At 47.0% G+C, this 19596-nt stretch overlaps 1 protein-coding gene across 7 annotated transcripts in view; it reads right to left on the minus strand.

Annotated features, from left to right (window-relative positions):
* Positions 1–19596, minus strand: part of adgrl1a (adhesion G protein-coupled receptor L1a) — a 108230-nt gene that overhangs the window by 62350 nt on the left and 26284 nt on the right. For all 7 annotated transcript variants that reach the window (XM_088316309.1, XM_088316311.1, XM_088316312.1 and 4 more), the window contains exon 2: positions 2886–3032. In XM_088316309.1, the coding sequence (XP_088172435.1) occupies positions 2886–2955 (70 nt within the window). In that variant the 5' untranslated portion in view covers positions 2956–3032. The remainder of the gene's footprint in view (positions 1–2885; positions 3033–19596) is intronic.

Here is a 19596-nt window from a genome sequence, read left to right on the forward strand (position 1 = left end):
TTGGGATATTTTGAGCGATATAAGATTAAAATGGGATGGGGGGGCCAGCGTAAATTTGCTCGTCCATCGACACATCAGAAAACAAATCTCTCTTCACAATTTTGCTATCTGACTAAACAGCGCAGCTCTGCTTACCTCTTGAATCCGTCACTTGAAAATGGTTGGCGAGTCACGTGCGGTGAAGAAACTTAACGTGGGGGCAGTTTCGTCAAAGATCTCAACGTTACGTAACAAAGGGGCGAAAGCGAAAGTGCACAAACGACTCAAAACAAAACAAAAGATTCTCAACATTGGTTCATTTCCGGACAACGCAAACTTGACAGCGTGGACATGTTCGTGCCGCTAACGTTTTTTTTTTTTGTGGTTGATGAATAAATTCAATGTACGTTTTTTTTTCGTTTGACAAAAGCGGAAAAAGTCAAGCCCGGAAGCGTCCGCTGTACACTCAAAACAGCGCCAGAGGGCGAATGTAACAACGGTTGGGCGAACGAACGCAACGCTCCAAAAGGAGCAGAATGAAAAGAAAAGCAGCTCCTCGCCTCCTCGACTCGGTGGTCAACGAACACGGCGGGGAATGCTAATCGCAGTGCTGACACAAGCACAAACAACAAATATTTACATCCCCGCCCCGTTCCCGCTCGCTTTCACTCCACGACTGCTTCATCAACTGGCACGTCACCATGACGACCGCCCCCCCCCTCCCCTCTGCTTGCTAAATGTCCGTCACCCAGAGGCCGGTTGGCACAGCAGCGAGCGGGAGCGTGGCAGCAGATGGCGAGCTGCTGCGTGTGTGTCAGGCCACTAGCAGGACACCCAGCAGTCCCGACGACGCTTCCTCTACCGCCTCCAACGTCACGCAGCCGAACCAGGTCACCTGCTGCCAGGCGTGAAAAAGCATCACGAACGCACACGGGAAATGACAACTTTGTCTCGGAATTGGCGTTTGGGAACGGATGAGACGTAGAATGGAAAAATAAAAATCCAACCCAATGATTGGATCGTGTAGAAAAGTTTGATTTTTTTTTTCTTTTATTTCCTGTAATTAATTTGGAATGGTAGCGTTTTTCCTTCTACCATTTTGACAGCGAGGCAAAGTTTCAACATTTTTCCATGAATTCCAAAGGCATTTTTTTCCTGGGTAAAATTTGGAATTTTGTGTTAATTGGATTTTTTTTAAGGAATATTCAGACTCATGGGAAGTTTGAAATTCCATGAAAGTGTCAAGTATGTCTTGAAATGCTGAATGACCTTCGGCGAATGGTTGGAATCCGTTGAATCGGTTACGAATCGGTAAAATAGGTCACTTTTTTTTTTTTCTTCACAAGGTCCAACATCTTTTTACATTGGAACGGTTTAAATCGGTTGAAAATTGGTAAATTGTATGTAAAAATGTGTATTAATGGGGAAAATAGTTGAAAAGACGTACATGTAAAAAAAAAAACGATAATAAATGGAATATATGTAAAGAGACTGCTCTTCAGCATCGCCGCAATCATGAAACGACATTCCGGCCGACATACGGTAGCGTTACACGCACGGATTGGCCGCGCTCCGACTCGTCAGCAAACACACACGTCGCCCCCCCCCCCGCACCTCAGCTCACCGGGACACGTTTGCTTAATCAAGTGCAGCGCCTTCCGAGCCCGGTCAGCAAGTCGATACGCTTACAAGCTACACGCCGCGGCTCCCATGTAAATATTACATGCTCGTTTGCAACAAGCCTCGTCTGAACGCGTCGGAAGCGAACGCGCCACGTCGCAGGGGGTCAGGGAAGCAACGTATTACGCGGCGCGTCGTTTATAAATAAACAACATGTGCAATATTGAATGTACAGTCTGGCGAGTACGATGAGAGCCGGATTTCATTCACGCGCTGTTCCACTTGATTACAGCATTCATTTGCCTTGGCGTGGCGCTCTATTCGTTTTAATCAAGATTTGCATTTATTTTGGGCCAATATCTGATTGATGTCGGGACGTGTTGGACCAATCCCAAAAGCATCCTAATGTGGTTAATGTCCAGACTACAAAAAAAAACACAAAAAAAAAACCAAAGGCTCGCTTTCATCATTTGAGCCTGATGAATTCTGGCATTGTCATCTTTGGAATATGCCCGATCCATCAAAGAGGGGGGGGGGGAAATCCATTCATGATGGGAGGGGAAAAAAAACATGTTTCTCATTCACTATATTCCAGTGACACATTTTTGGAAGGCGCACATAAACATTGCGGAACACGGCCAAAATGTTGCAGAGCGTCCACAGGCTTGGCGAGTCAGCTTGCTTTACAATAGCATAAAATTCATGATTTATTATTACTATTATTAATATTTTATTTATTTAATTTTGCTTTCGCACTTCTGATGTTGTAGTTTCAAACTATCCAGCAAGTAGAAAAATGTTTTAATATTCTTTAATGTTTGACAACGGCATTCTTTGGACAATTATAAGTCTCGCTAAGGTTAAAAAATCTTTACATTGAGAGCTAAACTATGAATTATTATGAGCAAGCTTGAGATTGGCCCTCCGCTCGAGTGACGTGAAAAGAAAAGTAGCAGATCAAATTGAGGAGAGAAAAACGATTCACCACAATAAAAATGACAATGAGAAGAGTTAGCAACTACAAGTTGCTAGATAAGCTAACAGTTAGCCTAGCTTCCTGAAATTATTCTACAACTACTACTTCTTTTATTTCACTCTATTTTGTCACAGGTCAGTCGTGGAACTCCAACATTCTTATTAATTGTGTGTGCCGTGTTGGTCGTCTGAAGTAAACCAAACACACACGCGATAAGAGCACTAAGAACACACGCGTGTTAAGGTATCACACGCTCATCGTGTGTTGGCTCTCTCACATTTAAAAAAAATAATTAGGCGTAATAATGTACCTTGAGAGGATGGCGCCACGTGACTTAGAGCCACGACGCACGTCAACGCGATCCAGACTGCGAGAGCCATGATGGACGGCGGTCGGTGGCGGTGAAGCGGCGGAAGGGGATGGGAGGGCTCAGCTCACGCCCTCTCGGGGTGCCAACCTAAAAGGCCAAAGGAGAAAATATGTCACCGTTGTTGGTTTCCAGCTTCGACGGTCAGGTAGCTTGATGGTGACGGAGTCGGCGGCGTGCGGCGAGCCACGGCGCGGCGACAGCTGTCCCCACAAGCGGCTCGTCACTCCGCTGCGATTGGATGCTTGATTGAATCAGACTCGCGACATATGTCGCGAGGCCGTTAATGCGGCCATATTCAACACGTGCACGGTATGAAAAAGTAGTCATTGTGCGCCGGTGTGTGCGTGCCCGCGCGAGCGAGTCGGCAGTGCCGCAGGACTTGCACATCTCATTTGCCTAATGAAATAAATCACAATCTGGAACTTTAGCTCTTGATTTTTTGACAGTAAAGCCTGCTCCGGCCCTCTGGGGGCTTAAAGAGCGTAAACAGCCGAGACGTGACTGCTGAGGCTCACTCCCGCTGAGCTTGCCGCCACCGTCTGCGTGTGTGCGCGAGTACGCGTGCGTGTGTGCGCGTCACTCGCTCTTTTTGGATTGTGGTGGACTGCGGTGGCAGGGCGACGGCTTTCAGAGGATCGCTTTCATCCCTGCCAGCCTCTATCCCCTTTATTTGATGGATGCCACCAACATCCGCACAAATTGTTAATACAAGTTTACGACGTAGGGAAAAGTCACTTCGGGATCGATAATAAATCAATCAGGGGTTTCGCTGCAGGACAAAGAACCTCGACGCGTCATCTTATGAAAATGTGCGGGACAACATTCGATGGTTAATTTGCAAGCCAACTGACGAAGTAACTAATCGAGCAACCGGCCTGCAAACCAAACAACTTTCATAGACCACCAACCAGCTGACCAATTATAGAACCAACAAACCAATTCATGAGCAAAATAATTGGGAAAACAACTAGTCACTCACAACTAATCAACAAACAAACAAATGATTAGCCAACTAACTTGATTGATTAGCCAAAAAAACGCCAAAGGATTAGCCAACTAACCAACAAACGATCAAAGCAACCAAGCGGCCAACTAACTGAGCGATCAATAAACCAAAACTGACCTTCCAATTATCAAATAACCAACTAACCAATCAACGAATTTGCCAGCTAACTGGTTGAGGAACCAAAAACAAACTAATTGGCCACGTAACCGATCGACAAACGGACCAACAACCAACAAGTGACTAGCCAACAAACTGCCGGACTGACCAACAAAAAACTAAACCGGTTGATATGTCAACGAACTGATTGATCAACTAAATAACCAAGGATCCGACGGACCAACAACCAACGTGAGTAAGCAACAAAATTGACCTCAACCGAAAATAGCCAACGTTTTCGAGTGTCATGCGGTTTGCCGGGTGCTCATCTCGACGCCATCCCTTCATCATCCCACATTTGGCTTTCCCTCCTCCTCCTCCTCGCACCCCTCCTCGCGCTGACCTTCTCTGATATTTACCCATCTCCCCGGTGGCACTGCCCGGCCCAAAGCTGCGACCTGCTGGGTGTCGCCGGGCGGATTAGCGCGCCGGCGACGAGGGCGAGGCGAAAAATGTATCTTCTCCCCGCACGTCTACTGTACGTAGACGGCTCGCGTTGCGGCTTTAAATCAGGTGTTTGTGTCAGCGCCGACGATGACCGGCAGCTGAGAGAAAAGGACAAGACCGGAGGGAGCGAGGACGAGAGAAAAACAAGAGTAAAGAGACGGTAATAACTGGTAATAGATGTGCCCGAGGACGACGGCTCCCCCCCTCCTCTCTGCAATTAAACGCTCAGAAATCGGCCGCCTCCCGCTGAGCGAAGGCCCCCTTGTTTCTTTCCTTCTCTTAAACTTTTGAGCTTTTAATAAGAAAAATCAGTCCCCCCCCTCCCCCCTCCCAGCACCAACTTCTCCCCGGTAACTGCTTCAGTCTGTACCTTTGGACAATAGCTCTCCTGTAGCCTCGAGATGAGGAGAGCGGGGAGAGAGGTCATAATGACAGCGGAGGGTGCACGGGTGGTGGGGGGGGGCAAAGTGGTATAATGGTTTCTATTTTGTGACCCAAAAAGAGGAAAGCCAGCAAGGTGCGCTTTTAATGTAGTGGGAAGGAATGATGGATTAAAGGAAACAACGGCATGACAAGACGAAGGAAAAGGAGGGCACAGCAGAAACCCGAGTTAATCGCAAACACGAGAAACGGAGGAACAAATGAGCTAAAAGGAAGGAACGGTTCTTGAAGAATATTTTCTTCTTGAAAAAACAAACAATTGGGAGTTCATTCTTGAATTTTTTTTTGTCAAGTGAACTGTTATCTGAAAAAAAAATCAACAGTTTTTGTAAAAAGGTTTTTTTTTCAGATGCATTCAAAAACATTTTGGAGAAAATATACCGTAAAAATATGTACTCTGAAAAAAAAAAATAATATTAAGAGCAAACTTCTTTAAGGAGAATTTTAATCGAAAAAAAAAACATTCTAAATAAAAAAAAACAACATTCTGTTTTGTGGAGTCACTTGTTTGGATAACTTCAAATTCACTTTTTTTTTTTTTTTTTAAGAAAAAAAAATTTGCGATAAAATATGTTCACCAGAATAAAGAAAAAAAAAATTGTTTTTTTTCCTAGATTTTTTTTTTTCAAAATTATTTTCTTATTCCAAAACAGTTTTATTTCTTTTTGGGGAGAAAAAAAATACCTAAAAAAAATACATTAAAAAATCAACCTGAACTAAGGCCGAATCTTTCTCTGACAATGAAAAGAGGCGAACGGTGTAATAATAATAATTAAAAAAAAAAAGCAATGGTATGATACCATTCTCCCGGACAGTCGCCATTCCGTGAGTCGGCGCCCCCCTTCCGGGTGCCTCCGAGCCAACTTCCGCCGCCGTGAGCGCTGACGAGCCCGAGGCCGCCACTCCTGACCTTTCGCCCCTTATCGCATGCGCCGCTATTTTAACAGAGCAGAAAAATCGTCATCGCCGTCGCGAGATGGGAGACGAGGGAGCGATTTGACGCCGCCGGTGGGAAACGCTTTGCGGGCGGGCGGAGACACAAAGCGTCGGCGTCAACGGCATGGACGCCGAAACGGCAACCGGTGTAATCTTCTTTCCCGAGGTCGCCTTCCGCGCCTGCCGCTATTCATTTGCGGGCGGCCTTGATCCAAAGCAAATAGCCTCATTATCCTCTTCCAGCGGATCATTTCGATAATCACCGCCATCATTAAGATCAGTTTGCTTTCCATCCAGAACAGCGTGTCTCTTAATGCAGCGCGGCTGACAAGGCCCATTTTTCCATCACACAAAAAGAAGAAGCTTTTCGGAACATTACCCAATCCGAATGGAAAAGGAGAGGGAACAAAAAAGAAAAAGGCTTTGCATGGACGCCTTTTGCTGAACAATGAAGAAAAAGCTGGTGAAGTTCAACTTGGGAGAAACGGATCTCACGTTCACGTAAACGCGGACTTGGGCGGCGGCCGCGGAGTGCGAGACAAAAAGTCATTCAAGAGTGAGTCATCGCGACGACACACGGCTGATGATTGGCGTTTCCGTTTCACAAGTTAACGTCCGCGTGAGGACGCGCTCGCAAAGCCCACCGGCATCTCGACACATTTCGAGACGAGCGAGCCCCACGTTGCCGCGAACGAACGAACGAACGCGAGCATGCCGACCAGAGGGATGCAAAGTGGCAAGTGGAACAAAACGTGAAAGAGCATTTGTTTGGGAAAAATTTGACAGATTAGCCTCGCGGCCACGCCGCCCCCCCCCCCCCCCCACTGCACGATTTCCATGGCGTCGTTTCCATTTCCCGTGTTTGCGCCGAGGATGACAGTAAATAGCGGCGGAGGGAGGCGATGATTTGCCTCCTAGCAACAGGCGGCGATCAAATTGGCACAATCACGTTTCACTTACAAAGAGAGCCGTGCCGCGTGAAATATTTGTCATCACGCAAAAATAATCCACCGACTCGGACGCAAATTGGAATGAATCAAGGAGGAGACGCAATTTTTTTTATTTTTTTTCCAGACTCGGCGAGGACGGGGCATGCGGGATTATCGTAGTTTGATGGGACTGCTGAGGATGACAAAAAAAAATAAAATAAAGGTACAAGTCGCACGGGGGGCGCTAATTCTGCCCGTGACTCATCCAGTGCTGACCCCCCCCCCCAACGTTTTTGGACTACAGGGAGCAATACAAGTTGTTGGCGCAATAAAAGCAGGAGGAATCATTAATTACACGTTCACCCCTCCATAAAACTAATCACTTTCTTAATCGGAGATAATCGTGATGTGATAAATCGTCGTCGCCGTTTAAAGCCGCCCGAGGCCATCGTGACGCGTCGAGTGTCGGCTGTCACCGAGTTGACGTCCGACGGCCAATTTGATTTAACGGTTTCATAAAGTCGGCCAAGAAAATCCAATTATCATCGGCCTTTGTTTGTATGACGGCAGGCGGCAGTTAGCCGGCGAACAAAAAGTTGGCCTGGCACGCCACGTTTGACAACATTGTGGCGTGATGACACGAGAAGTCGCAATTAGCCGCGTTTTAACGATGAATCAAATCAAGTTAATCAAAGGAAACTTCAAAATCACGAAAATATTCTGGAACTTTAGGAACCCTTGACAGTAAGAACCGTTGCTCAAGCAAAATTGCTTTGGTTGCCATTGACGGAATAATCCGTTCTACCCGTGCCATTGCAGCAATGCCAAAATAGTTAGCAGAATTTATCGTCCGATGGATCAAACCAGAAGAGTCGACGTTCTATCCTTAAATTTAAAAATAGGAAAGCCATTTTAAGCACTATTGTGCCCCCCCCACGTCCCTTCAAAACCTCCATCTGCAATACAAAGCCAGAATCAATACGACCGCATAGAATAGAATATGATAGCATCTTGTATAAACCAGCGCCCTCCTGCCCCCAATCTCCCCCCCCCTTCCTTTCTGTTATCTTCCAGTTGAGTCCATATCTCTAATCTTCCTAATCCTTTTTCGGTGACGCTATCACTGGCAAAGGCAACATAATAGCATTCCATATCAAACCCATTCCATTACATTTGCATTGACACTCGGCGGCGGCGTTGAGAACCGATCATCGGGCATGTTTTGCGGGGGTCAGACCAGCCTAACACGTCTCCGTTTTACCCCGATGGGTGTGGGCTGTTTCTAGAACGACACCATTGAGATGAGCCCCCGTGCCGACGGAACATCGGAGCTCTTGTAATGGCTCGCGTATGAGGGTCGGCGTGTTTGATGACTGACTCGGCGGTGGCGTCGATTGGGAATATAAGACTCCCTCCGGGTCGGCTATGTGGCGGCGGCGTGAGGAAACAGAGGCAGCGAGGGGTGAAAGCACAGACAGACTTTAATGGATACGTGCTTTAAGGGCGTGGAAAGCGTTCAAATTTCATCACTCAAGGATATTTATTTATTTATTTTTTTTGCTTTGACTTAAGATCGCAGCTTTGGAGGGTGGCAATGAACTCAACTCACTTCACAGTAAGCAACAGTTTGTCAGGTAGAATTTGCTAACACAAGCTGACCAATAACATTGGCGTTGTTTTTTTTTTTTCATATACGCAACTGATATTAAAACTCAAAAGCTGGATGATGCATGTAGATGGATAATATAAGAGTACTCACTGGCATTAATTCTTTCTCCTCGGCAAAAAACCACTAATATTATTGTAGATTACGGAAAAGCTGAGACATCTCCATGTACGACACTGCCCTCTAGTGGTGACGGTGATTTTTTTATTTTTTTTAAGCAAATTCGGCACAAAATTGACTTCTCTTCATTTGGCCACGCGCAACCACTCCATGCACATTTGATTATCATTATCTCTATTTTTTTTTGCAGCTGCGCCAATAGGGAATAGAAGACGATTCGGCTTTCCGACAGCAGCATGAAGAAACGAGGGGGTGAGATGGTGGAAAAAAAAAAAAAAACAGAGCGACTTTAATGGACGTGCGCTTTAAGGGAATGTAAAAGAGACGAGGGAACGTGCGGAACTCAAACAGGACTGGTGAGGTTGTCAAAGAGGTAAACGCAAAAGGGGAAGACGGAGTCTTCAACAGTCGCACTTAGATAGTGCACACGCGCACGCTTGAGTTGATTCGGCACTTTAGGGGGAAAAAAAAAACGAGGAGCCAATAAGATGCTATCGATGACATACTGCACTGCTGTATGCATTGCGGTGACGCAATCAATTCGCAAATGGGAAAACGTCCAAACAATGAAAGGTGGGGACGTCGTGAGCATCTGTCCAAAAAAAAAATATAATTCTCGCTGTGCAATCATATCAAGTGTCATTATTAAATAAGAGTCGCCTCTTGCATGCTGAAATTAAAACAAAAGAAACAAAAAACCCCTTTCTAATGACGTCATGCTACGCTTACTTTTAAGCTTGAAATAAAGCCACTTTTTCCACCGTGAACTTTGGACACATTCCATTAACCTTTGGAAAGAACTTGGAAGAATTGACCAAAGCGGCCATGCACGGTAAATTGCTCCAAATTCTATTGGGGCCATTAAAAGAAAACCAGATGTCGAAGTTTTCTCATCTGGCGTAGTTTGGGTTCGAAATTGTCGTTCATGCATCAAGAAGTTATTTTTTCAATTTAGCAAAATGAACAGTCTCGATGATTTCCTTTTTTTTCCCCCCACAGGCTAGATACATTTTTTTTTCTTTTCTTTTTGTGACAAATTGGATGTTCCGGGTCGCATGCACACGGCTTGTCATCTCTGCACACCGGATGAATATCCCGAGTAGCTGCGACATGTTGGTCAGATTGTTTTGTCTATGCGGCCCGGCGTAGCGCGGCCCTGCGATCTCTCGTGGCAAGCGGCGACCTTGTCGGCGCTCATTACGTCCGCTAGGACAGGAGGTAGCGAGCGGCGGCCGTCAACGCTCAACCCCGGCCGGGACGTGACCTCGGCGTTCCACCGGCGCCGTGTACACTTGATGGACGAACATATCCGTCGATGGATAGCAACCCGGTTCCGAGCCAGCCGGTTCCCGAGAAAATAGGCCGGGGTGCATCTCAGTCTTCTCGTCGTCAGCCTCGCAAATCAATAGAAGCGAAATGAATAATTCACTCCGAGCGTGAGGCGTAAACAACAAGAGTGAGTGATAACTTACAAGACGTTGCGCTAGCACCGATAGCGTGATTATGCTAATGTTCTGAAATTGAACTCCCCCTCCGCCTCGGTCGGATCGCAGCTCCCCGCATGTCCCGCGGCTGTGAGTGGCAGGCTCTGCTAGATCCAATCCACATGACCTCCCCCAGGGTGGGTTAAGGTGTTGTTTTGATCGCTTGGGTGGCTCCGCCCACGCGACGCATTTTCACCAAAAAAGAAAAAAAACGTTGTGACCCATTTCCGTGATCCTTCATGAAGAGATGCCACCGAAGGGAGAATCTGTTGAATGTGTTCTCCCGGCGCCGCAGAATGCCAAAGGTGCTAGTATCTCATCTTAGTCGCTCTCAATGGACCACAAGCAAATAAGATGCTCTTAACACTTTTTTTTTTTTAAACTTTGTTTCAAGCTTTTTGTTTTTTTTTGTTTATTTTTTTTCATTTTTGCAGTTCGAGTCACATTTCGTCTTGAAATGAATGAATCTCATTCATCCACCGGACTCGACTCAAACGCATCGATCTACGCGTCGTCGACATGGCGGTGAAAGGATATACGAAACTTTGTTAAGGTGGACTCGAGGGGCTTCAAATAAAATGAAAACAAGAGGGGCCCCGAAATTGAACCCTGAGGAACACCATACAGAAACAAATTTATTTGGTTTCTGCCATGATGAAATTTAAAACATATTTTAGAGGAATTGGTTTTCATGCCCATAGAATTTGAAGACCTCTGTCGGAGAGTTCACGAGAAACTTTGTTTGTCTATCGACACGCTGCAAACTTTGATGCATTTTTTTTCTCCATCCTTGACTGTCACGAGTTCAACAAAAAAAAGACGCGCGTTATCAATGTCTTTTTTTTTTTTATGCGAACTTTACGGCAGCCCCATCCATAAGATCACTTTCTATTAAAAAAAAAAAAGTCTCAATAGAGTCAAACCTTTTTGCAGATAATGCGTGTTCACTCCTAACTGGCCAAGATAAAAGGTGATTAAAGGAAATGGATTCATAATTGTTGAGTCACCTTTGGGAATTGCTCGTAAACTAAAGACAAGCTTTAACTGTGTGTGTGTGTGTGTTCAGGAGATGAACACATAATTGTGACTTGACTGTCTCACACACACACACACACACACCCCCCAAAGTCGCATATGCACACAGAGGAGCCCACAGGGGTGCCACATGTGATGTTGACCCACTTTAGATGTGTGGCACAAAGTGGAGCAGGGATCCAGAACATAAAAAAGAGCGAGTGACATTTAAAAATAGGCTGGGCTTTCTTTTCATCGACGCCGTACAATGGAAGTATCCATCTTTGGTGTCATTGAGAACTTCATCTCATTATGCTGTCACATCTGCAGCGGGCCGCTTCAACCGCAGCCACGCCAGGCAACCGATGGCACGTCACTTCCACTTAGTTGGCAGCGACACCCAAAACACTCACACACTCTTGGTTACCTGAGACTGTCACTTTATATCGCGGCAAAAAAAAGATCGACAGACGTAGGGCAAAAAGACATATTTTACACACGCACATTTATGACCCCACGGCTGGACAAATAATAGACTTGTCTTGAAAATGTCCTCGCAAGCGTATCTGCAATTAAATCCACACTTTTCCCTCCTTCGGCCATTGTGGTTTAAAAAAAATAAATAAATCAAGAATATATTTTATCTTTTCGAACGGTCGCCAGTTACAACTTTCGGGTGATTTGATTCCTCCTCACAAGTGACGATCCGATCGCAAAACTTCAGCATAAGGCCAGCGAGAAGGCTCTCTTGAACCAACTCGTGATCGGATTGGCTATCGCAACGGTCTGAAACTCGATTGACTTTGACAGAACAGTTGCCTGCACGATTGCATGTGAAGGCCTCGGAAGGAATAGTGCGTGCTACTGGTATTGTGAAATCTGCCTGGCAACACGAGCGAGCTGAATTCTGATTGGATAAAAACTCTCACCTCATAAATAAATAAATAAATAAATAAATAAATATCTTGTAGCTTTGTGCATGGAAATTGAAAGTGGAGCATGACAAGATGTCTTTGTGGCTTTGCGCTTGCAGACCGCCTTCACACAAGCATGTAAATGAGCCACACAGGCATCGTAGAGTTTGCACTCGTAACTCTGGCTCGGGCAGCTTCCAGCCTTTAATGTGCACGCACATAAATTAGGCCTGAGATGAGTGCACTGGGGCTTATCAACACGCCGCGCTCTCCCAACAAGACAGGCCATGCCGGGAACGGTCCTAATTTAGAGCCGTTTGCGCAAACGCAACCAAAGTTTGTGCGGCTCCTTTGAAGCTCGCCACCTGTCGGCTGTTCTTCGCGTGATTTCAATGATGCGCAGCAAAAAAAAAAAAAAAACAGCGTGGGAGGGTGGGTGCCTGTTTATGGAGATGCCAAAATTGGGGATCATGCAGTTGAGGCGCTTAAGTGCGACATTTGTCAGATCATAAAGTTCCATTTGCATCTTGATCATAAACCACGATGAGTTCTCAGTTACTCGGTTTTCGACGATGGCGGGAAACGGCAAAATACACATATTGGGTCACAACACGAACAAACAAAACAATGGAAGATTGCAGCAGCAAGAGACAACGGCTGAAATTAAAATGTGTCGCCGCAACAAAGTGGAGACTGCAGTGCATTATTCAGTAAATTTAAAAGTCTCCTCAAATCTTCCGGCCAATGAGCAACCAGGCTTGGCACACCTGGCTGGAGCTCAGGCGAAAATAGAACCGACTGCGATGGCATACGCGCCAAGTCACGGGTTAGCAAAAGCAGCATCGGTCTTTCTTTTAAGCAAATGGGTCAAGGTCAGACCAGTCACACGAGGACCAACCGAGCTTCTCAATTATTTCCTGTTACGCCCCCGCTAGCAAGAAGAAAACAATTCACGCCCCCCCCCCCCACCACCGCATTCCTGCCACAACTTTAAAAACAAAACGTTAATATGGGCAACGAGAGCGCCGCTGCCACCTACTGGAGTGGATGTGCAATTACACTTTATTTCATTTTATTTATGACGGGGAAAAAAAGCATGTTCCCCAGGGTCACACCCCCCCCCCCTCAGCATCGCACCACGCCCTTAAAAGGACACATCCAAAAAGTGCCTGAAAGTAACTTTAGTCACGAAGCGGCACTTCATCAATAAAACAACGGAATGTGAAACATTGCGCAACGCCGCGCCTTTGTGATGCATCCAATGGGATGGGCGCGACCCCAATCTGCCCGCCAAGGTTATCCAGCTCGCGGACGGGCCGAGTGGTCATCGGCACTTCCTGACACAGCAGGCCTGGCTGCCACGTCCCAATTTTTCCAAACACGGCTGTCACTCCGCTTCGTCCTCGCGCGCCTCCGCTTTCTCTCGTCTACCTTGGTCCAGCACGCACATACGCGGCGCACCGAGACACGAGAGATGAAGGTGCACTGACACTGGCCTACTTACCGCAGCGCAAGCCGTTAGTCGGAGGGCGGGGGATAACCGCCGAGACATCTGCCAAGGTTAGAAGATTTGGAATGTGCCAAACTCTACCGGCATTGGAAAAACACATTTTTCAATTTTTTATTTTTTTTTTTAAACATCACAGCCTCCAGCCAGGCAGAAATTAAAACAAATGTCTCCCGTCATTCACCCGTCCGCCCGTCTTTTTTTCGATCGCTTTGTCCTCCGCAAACTTGAGGTATCAAAATGAATCGATTAATCGAGAGCGAATCGGCGATGAAACTGATCTGAGCGTTTTTATAATCTTCAGAGCCGTCGTTGAACTTGAAAAGGATCGCCTGTGTTTGATGAAAAGAAGACATTTGCAAACAAAAACGGGGAATTGAATCTGTGTTAAAAATTGGCGAGAATGTCGTTGCCTCTCGTGTGATATTGTTGAAACGGAACATTCATTTTTCCTTCATTCTTTTAGGCAGTTTATAGACATTTTAATTGTGCAAATATCAACGGCATTGATTCCCGGAAAAATAAATAAATAAGCGGATTAAGTATCCAAATAACGGCATCTCATCTGCAGCGCCATGTTGAGCGTTTTTGAGCAGTTTACGTAATTTTTATTTTATTTCCTGGTCGATTTTGTGTTACAAATTCAGCATCACGTCGTCAAGCATGGCCAAAATTTCGCATTTCATGATTATACGTGTTCCCACAACTTCTCTCGCTCCTCCTGTGCGAAACCTTCCTTGGCGGAGGTAATTACTCGACGACATCACACAAGGGCAAATCTCTCCTTTGTCTCCATCGCTTGCTAATGCTCCTCCTGCTCCGTATTTTTTTTTTTTCAGGAGGAAAGGATTGTAAATGAGCACCAGTGCACACTCGAGTGCCGTTAGGTCCCCCGAGGAGGAACGAGTAGCGATGCTCGGATTATTAAAGCGGAGTCACGGGAAGAGGCAAACCCGGTCGGAGCCTCGGAGTCGGCCAGGCTGGAACAGGTGCGACTTTCCACCGCTTGCTTCTGTTAATTAGCAAAAGGCAAAAGCCGAGCCAGGTGAGCGCGTGGAGAGCATCCAGAGGGCCCGTCTGAACAAAGTCGCTTGACTTGGGGAGCTCGCGCGACACAACACACGAGCTTTTTGGCATTGTCCAAGGATGAATTTCTTTGTAATTTTTTTTTTTTTTTAATTACAGCCAAGAAAAAAAAAAACGTTTGACAGCATATGAGGGGAAAAAAAAAAACACGCCAAACGACTGATTGGAAGGATTAAACACCATCAATCAACGCTTTAAAATGTAAAATGTACTTGGAAACATTTGCAAACATTTTTCAGAAAAGGCTTTCAAGGCTTGGATTAAATATGATAGCTTTGCACACTGTTTCATAGATCGCTGAAATTAGCACAATTTAAAGGGGAAGTCAAAAAAAAATTCTCAGCAGGAATATGTTGTCGAAACATTTTGATGAATGTAACGTTTGCGGAATACGAGTTAAATGGAAAAAATTCTGGCTGTTAGTTGGCGGCCATTTTTTCACTTCTGTCGACTGAAAATGACATCACAGATGCTCAGGGCCAATCACAGCTCAGCTACAGGAAACAGGTGAGCCGTGATTGGTTGGTTTGATGAAATGTTTGATATTTGCCAAATTGTCGTTGATTGAGGGTTTGAAATGAAGCTTTTTTTGGGAGTTGTCAGGCCAACGTGGGGCAAGTTGTTTCGAGGTTAACATTACAAAATTCCTGACATATTTTATTATAATCAAACAATGTAAAAAAAAAAAAATTTTGAAGGAGCAGCATCATAGCAACAAAACAAAAACAAATATATCAGTCACCAATCAGTGCTTCTCAATTATTTCCTGTGACGCCCCCCCCAGCAAGAAGAAATTTGCGCCCCCTCCACCCACTCTCCACTGCAACTTGAAATAATCGCATTTAAGTTTAAAAAAAAAAAAAACACACACCGTAGAGTTGATACTCACTGCGCAAAATGAGCAACGAGAGCGCCACTGCCAACTACTGGAGTGGAGGTGCAATTACACTCTATTGTAGTACGACAGAAAAAAAAAAGCATGTTCACGAGGTTCACGCTCGCCCGCCTCAGCATTTCAACTGTCACGACAATACCTCCACAAACGCACACTTAAAATTTGATTTTTTTCTCGCACTTTCAAACTCGCCTTCCTCCGCCTCGTTCGTCTCGTCCTCCGGAGGGCCGAGTACACGGACCCGGCGGCGGTCTCAGCGGAGCCTCCGGTTTCAAATGACCTTTCGCCAGCTTTATTCCGCAAGTCTCACGCCGAATCGCTCGGCCATTGTTCGCTTGTAAAAAAAAAAAAAAGGTCGGGCGAGCGCCGAAAAAGGGCGGCGAGGACCCCACGGACCTCGCAGTTGGGAATAGCCAGCACACGCTCACATTTCGCTCACCAACTTTTTTTTCTTACTTCCACATCTGGTCATCAGATCTCGGGCTTGTTTGCCCGCCATTAATAATGGAAAGATTTTTTTTTTTTGTGGGAGTAGATGAAAATAATAAGCCGGTGGGAGGCGGGCGGGCGGAGGGGGAAGCTCAAATGAGATCACGAGCGCGTATGATCCCCTTAAAAGCACGACTAAATTATTCAGGTGAGATTTTGCGGCGTTCCCCCCCTCTGAAAACCGCACGGGGGGGAGGGGGGGGTCCGATTTACAATGCAAATCAGCTCTCGCTGACTTGCAACACTCCGTCATGAAGCGAAACAGCCTTCAAGACAAGCAAACACATGCAAATGAGCTGATTAGCCCAATATGCAAATGAAATTATTATTCATAGACGGCATTAATATGTTAATTGACACGCCGCTTGCACGCCGCACATTAATTATATATATTATATATTAAGCGCGTCATAATCGGAACCAGTGGATCCAGATGAAAAGATAAAGACGACAATTAGATGCCATTAGTCGGGATTCATTTCGGGTTGCCGTTGATGTGCCAAAAGCGAGTCGCGGATCATTTTGTAAGCTGAGCAGAGACAGTCGCTTCTGAAAAAAAAAAAGAAAAGAGCTGGCTCTGTATTTCAAAAGGAGGGGGGTGGGGGAGGGGCGAGCAACGCGGTGGGGGCGGGTCTTTCTCATCCCGTCTGCCTGGCGGCCTCACATGACCCGAGCCGCTCTCACGTTGCCGCCTCCGATCGATATTCGGCCTCCGACTCTCGGCCGACATCTCGTGTGCGCATCCCACTTCCTCCGAGGGGCGCCCGGCCGCGTTTTTTTTGGCAGGGCGAGGGGCTAACGTGCGTGTGTGTGGCTGCAAGGCAGGATTTGGCAAAGCTGCTTGCGTCTTGTGCGTCTGCCAGCTTCATTGACCCCCCCCCCCCCCCCCCCCTCCCACCACGCCCCCTCAAGTGGCAGCAGTGAGAAAACAGATTGATTGCCCCCCCCCACGCACCAACAAATTAACTCGGCGCCGCTCAATTAGATGCACGCCGGAGACCCGCCCTCGCCTTGACCCGCCGCTCACCTGCAGAGTTGCGAGGAGTGCAAAATGACGGCAGGACGGGAGATCAAGGTAGGAAGGTGTTGTCGGGGTTTCCTGTCGTTTTGGCAAAAGTGAGATCATCGCCGAACGAAGGCGACGGGATGAAGTTTCACGATCGCCGCCGTGCCGTCCCGCAGCGAGTCACGCCAGGTCCGTGCGAGGGAATTCCATGGAACACGTGTTCTCGAAATAGCTCACTCGTGATGGGACATTGTGATTTCCAAGGAATGTGGTCACATTTCAAAAACACAGCAGAAATGTGTTTTATCGTTTATTTTTTTTTTTAGGGATGGGCGAGCGGAGATACCAGATATCGCAATGGGGCCTTTTGCAGTCTTTTTTTTTCAAGTATCGAATACTCACGGAGGCTGCCGATACCGATACACCGATACTTGATTTTTAAAAAATCCTATATCTGACCGTGCGCACTCGTTTCATTCAAAGTTTTCTCGTGACAATCGACATTGCGTGCCAAGTGGCAGTTTGGATCGTTTTCCCTCTAAACTCCTTTTTGAGTGACAAAGCGTACCGATGAAAAACAAACCGCTTTGGCGTTTGAAGCGAGAGCCGACGGCGGCGGCCCAGGATGCGACGTCGAAAAAGGGCCGCAGGACACACGCAAACGGCGGTGACTGACAGCTCCGTTAATTCCGACGTGATGAATATTGCACGACTCGTCCGCGCGCCTCGCTAATGTAAAACAGTGGCGGTGAGGGCCAACGCCAATCCCGCGTGACTCACATATACGCACGCGGCGACCCCAACCCGTCTCGGGGGAAACGCTCCCAACTTTAACAGCCTGCGCTTAGCGAGGTTGTGTGTGTGCGTGTACGAATTGGTGACACAGAAGAGGAAGTCACAGGAGAATGGCGACTGTTGCCGCCGCCGCCGCCGCCGCCACCGCCGCCCTCCCCCTTCCTGGCGAGATCAGCAGAGGGGAAAGAGGACAAGCTTGGCAAGTGCGACTTTTTCAGTGAAGGTTGACCTTAAAAAGCTTCACCGTGCCAGCTATTGCTGTAACACGCCGCCTTTTGAATATTTCATCACGCCTTGAGCGACTTGCGGAATAGAGCAGCTCGGCTACGCCGCCGCCGCCGTACTTGGGATGCGGCGCCGCCGCGACGGCTTAGGCGTTTTCCGTCGTAGCGAGGCCCGAACGGTATTAATGGAAATCCCCAAGTTGGGATGTGGAGTGGAGGGCCCCCCCCTCCCCCCGCCTCCCCCACGGATTGTAACGTGGGGGGATGGGAGGGGCGGATTGTTTGGCTTGTGATTACTAAAAGCATTTAAATCCACCCCGGTTCCCTCCGGCGCTTATCTGATCAGTGCAGCAAAGCAAAGCCCCCCCCCCTCAGCGTCAGGACTTCATCTCAAAACGCAGGACGTAAGCCGTGTTCAATATCTATGACGACAACAAACATCAGCGGCGCCACGCAACGCCACGCAACGCCACGCAACGCGCGGGCTCGGGTAACGGTCTACGTGGTCACGCAAGTCAACAGCCGCTCGGGACGCGCCAATTTGCACCAAAATGTAAAAAAAAAAATAAGCCCGACAAAACCTCAAGTTCAAGCTTAAAATATGCAAATATGTCCTAAAAGCGTTAGAAGGGCCGATGCCGATACGGATTATTCGGAGTCACGAAAGCCGATAACCGATAATTTAAGCAGATTTTTCTTTTATCAAATAAAAGGGATAAAATGGTGTCGACATTTTGAAACAACTTTAGTGATTTGCAACTTGTTAAAGCTTTTTTTTTTTAGATCTTTGGGCAAAGTCTGTCGCCTTACCTTCCGGGACCTCTCCCGTAGTGCGCGTGACTCGAGATGAAAAAGCAAACAGGCAACTTACTGCTGATTGGCTGCTTCCCACTGCATAAGGAACCAATCAGATGGTGCAGTGGGCGGGCCAATCGGCTTCTGCAAGCAGGGCCACCAGCACAGCGGAGAAAGAGAGAAGTGTGCCGCAGCGCGCCAAAATCAACCGGCTTTCAATTTATCGGCCTTGAAAGTGATAAAAAGGCCGAGCCGATAATCGGCAAAATGCTGATCATCGGTCTATCACGAATTTTTTTTTAAAATGAAGCTAAGGACGGACACAACATGTTGACATCACCTTCTACGTAAGAGAACAGGAGCGACACACACACTTTTCGCAGCCTTTGCAAAAATCACCACAAGACGACCCGCAGCGAGAGAAAGCCAGCATGGCGGTGCGTGAGGTGTGAGCATGTGCATGCGTGTGCAAGCGTGCGCACGTGTTGGCGGCGTGCGCTCGCATCACTGACACCAGGTGTTTTCTCCTTTGCCTCCAGACTGCCAGATAATTACAAATGTTTCCACTCACCACAGCGAGAAGAATTTTTTTGTTTTGTTTTTTTGTCCATCTCGCTCTCTTTCTGGCTTCATTAAAAACACGCACGCACGCACACGTCCTCTTTAAATCTATTATCTCTCTCGGCCTCGGACGTTCTGACGGATGCCCTCAAAGGTTGGAAGGGGGAGCTGTCACACTTG

This window comes from Idiotropiscis lumnitzeri, chromosome 15, assembly GCF_059441095.1.
Source record: "Idiotropiscis lumnitzeri isolate Australia: NSW breed Sydney's pygmy pipehorse chromosome 15, RoL_Ilum_1.0, whole genome shotgun sequence".
In the NCBI taxonomy this organism is placed as follows: Eukaryota; Metazoa; Chordata; class Actinopteri; order Syngnathiformes; family Syngnathidae; genus Idiotropiscis; species Idiotropiscis lumnitzeri.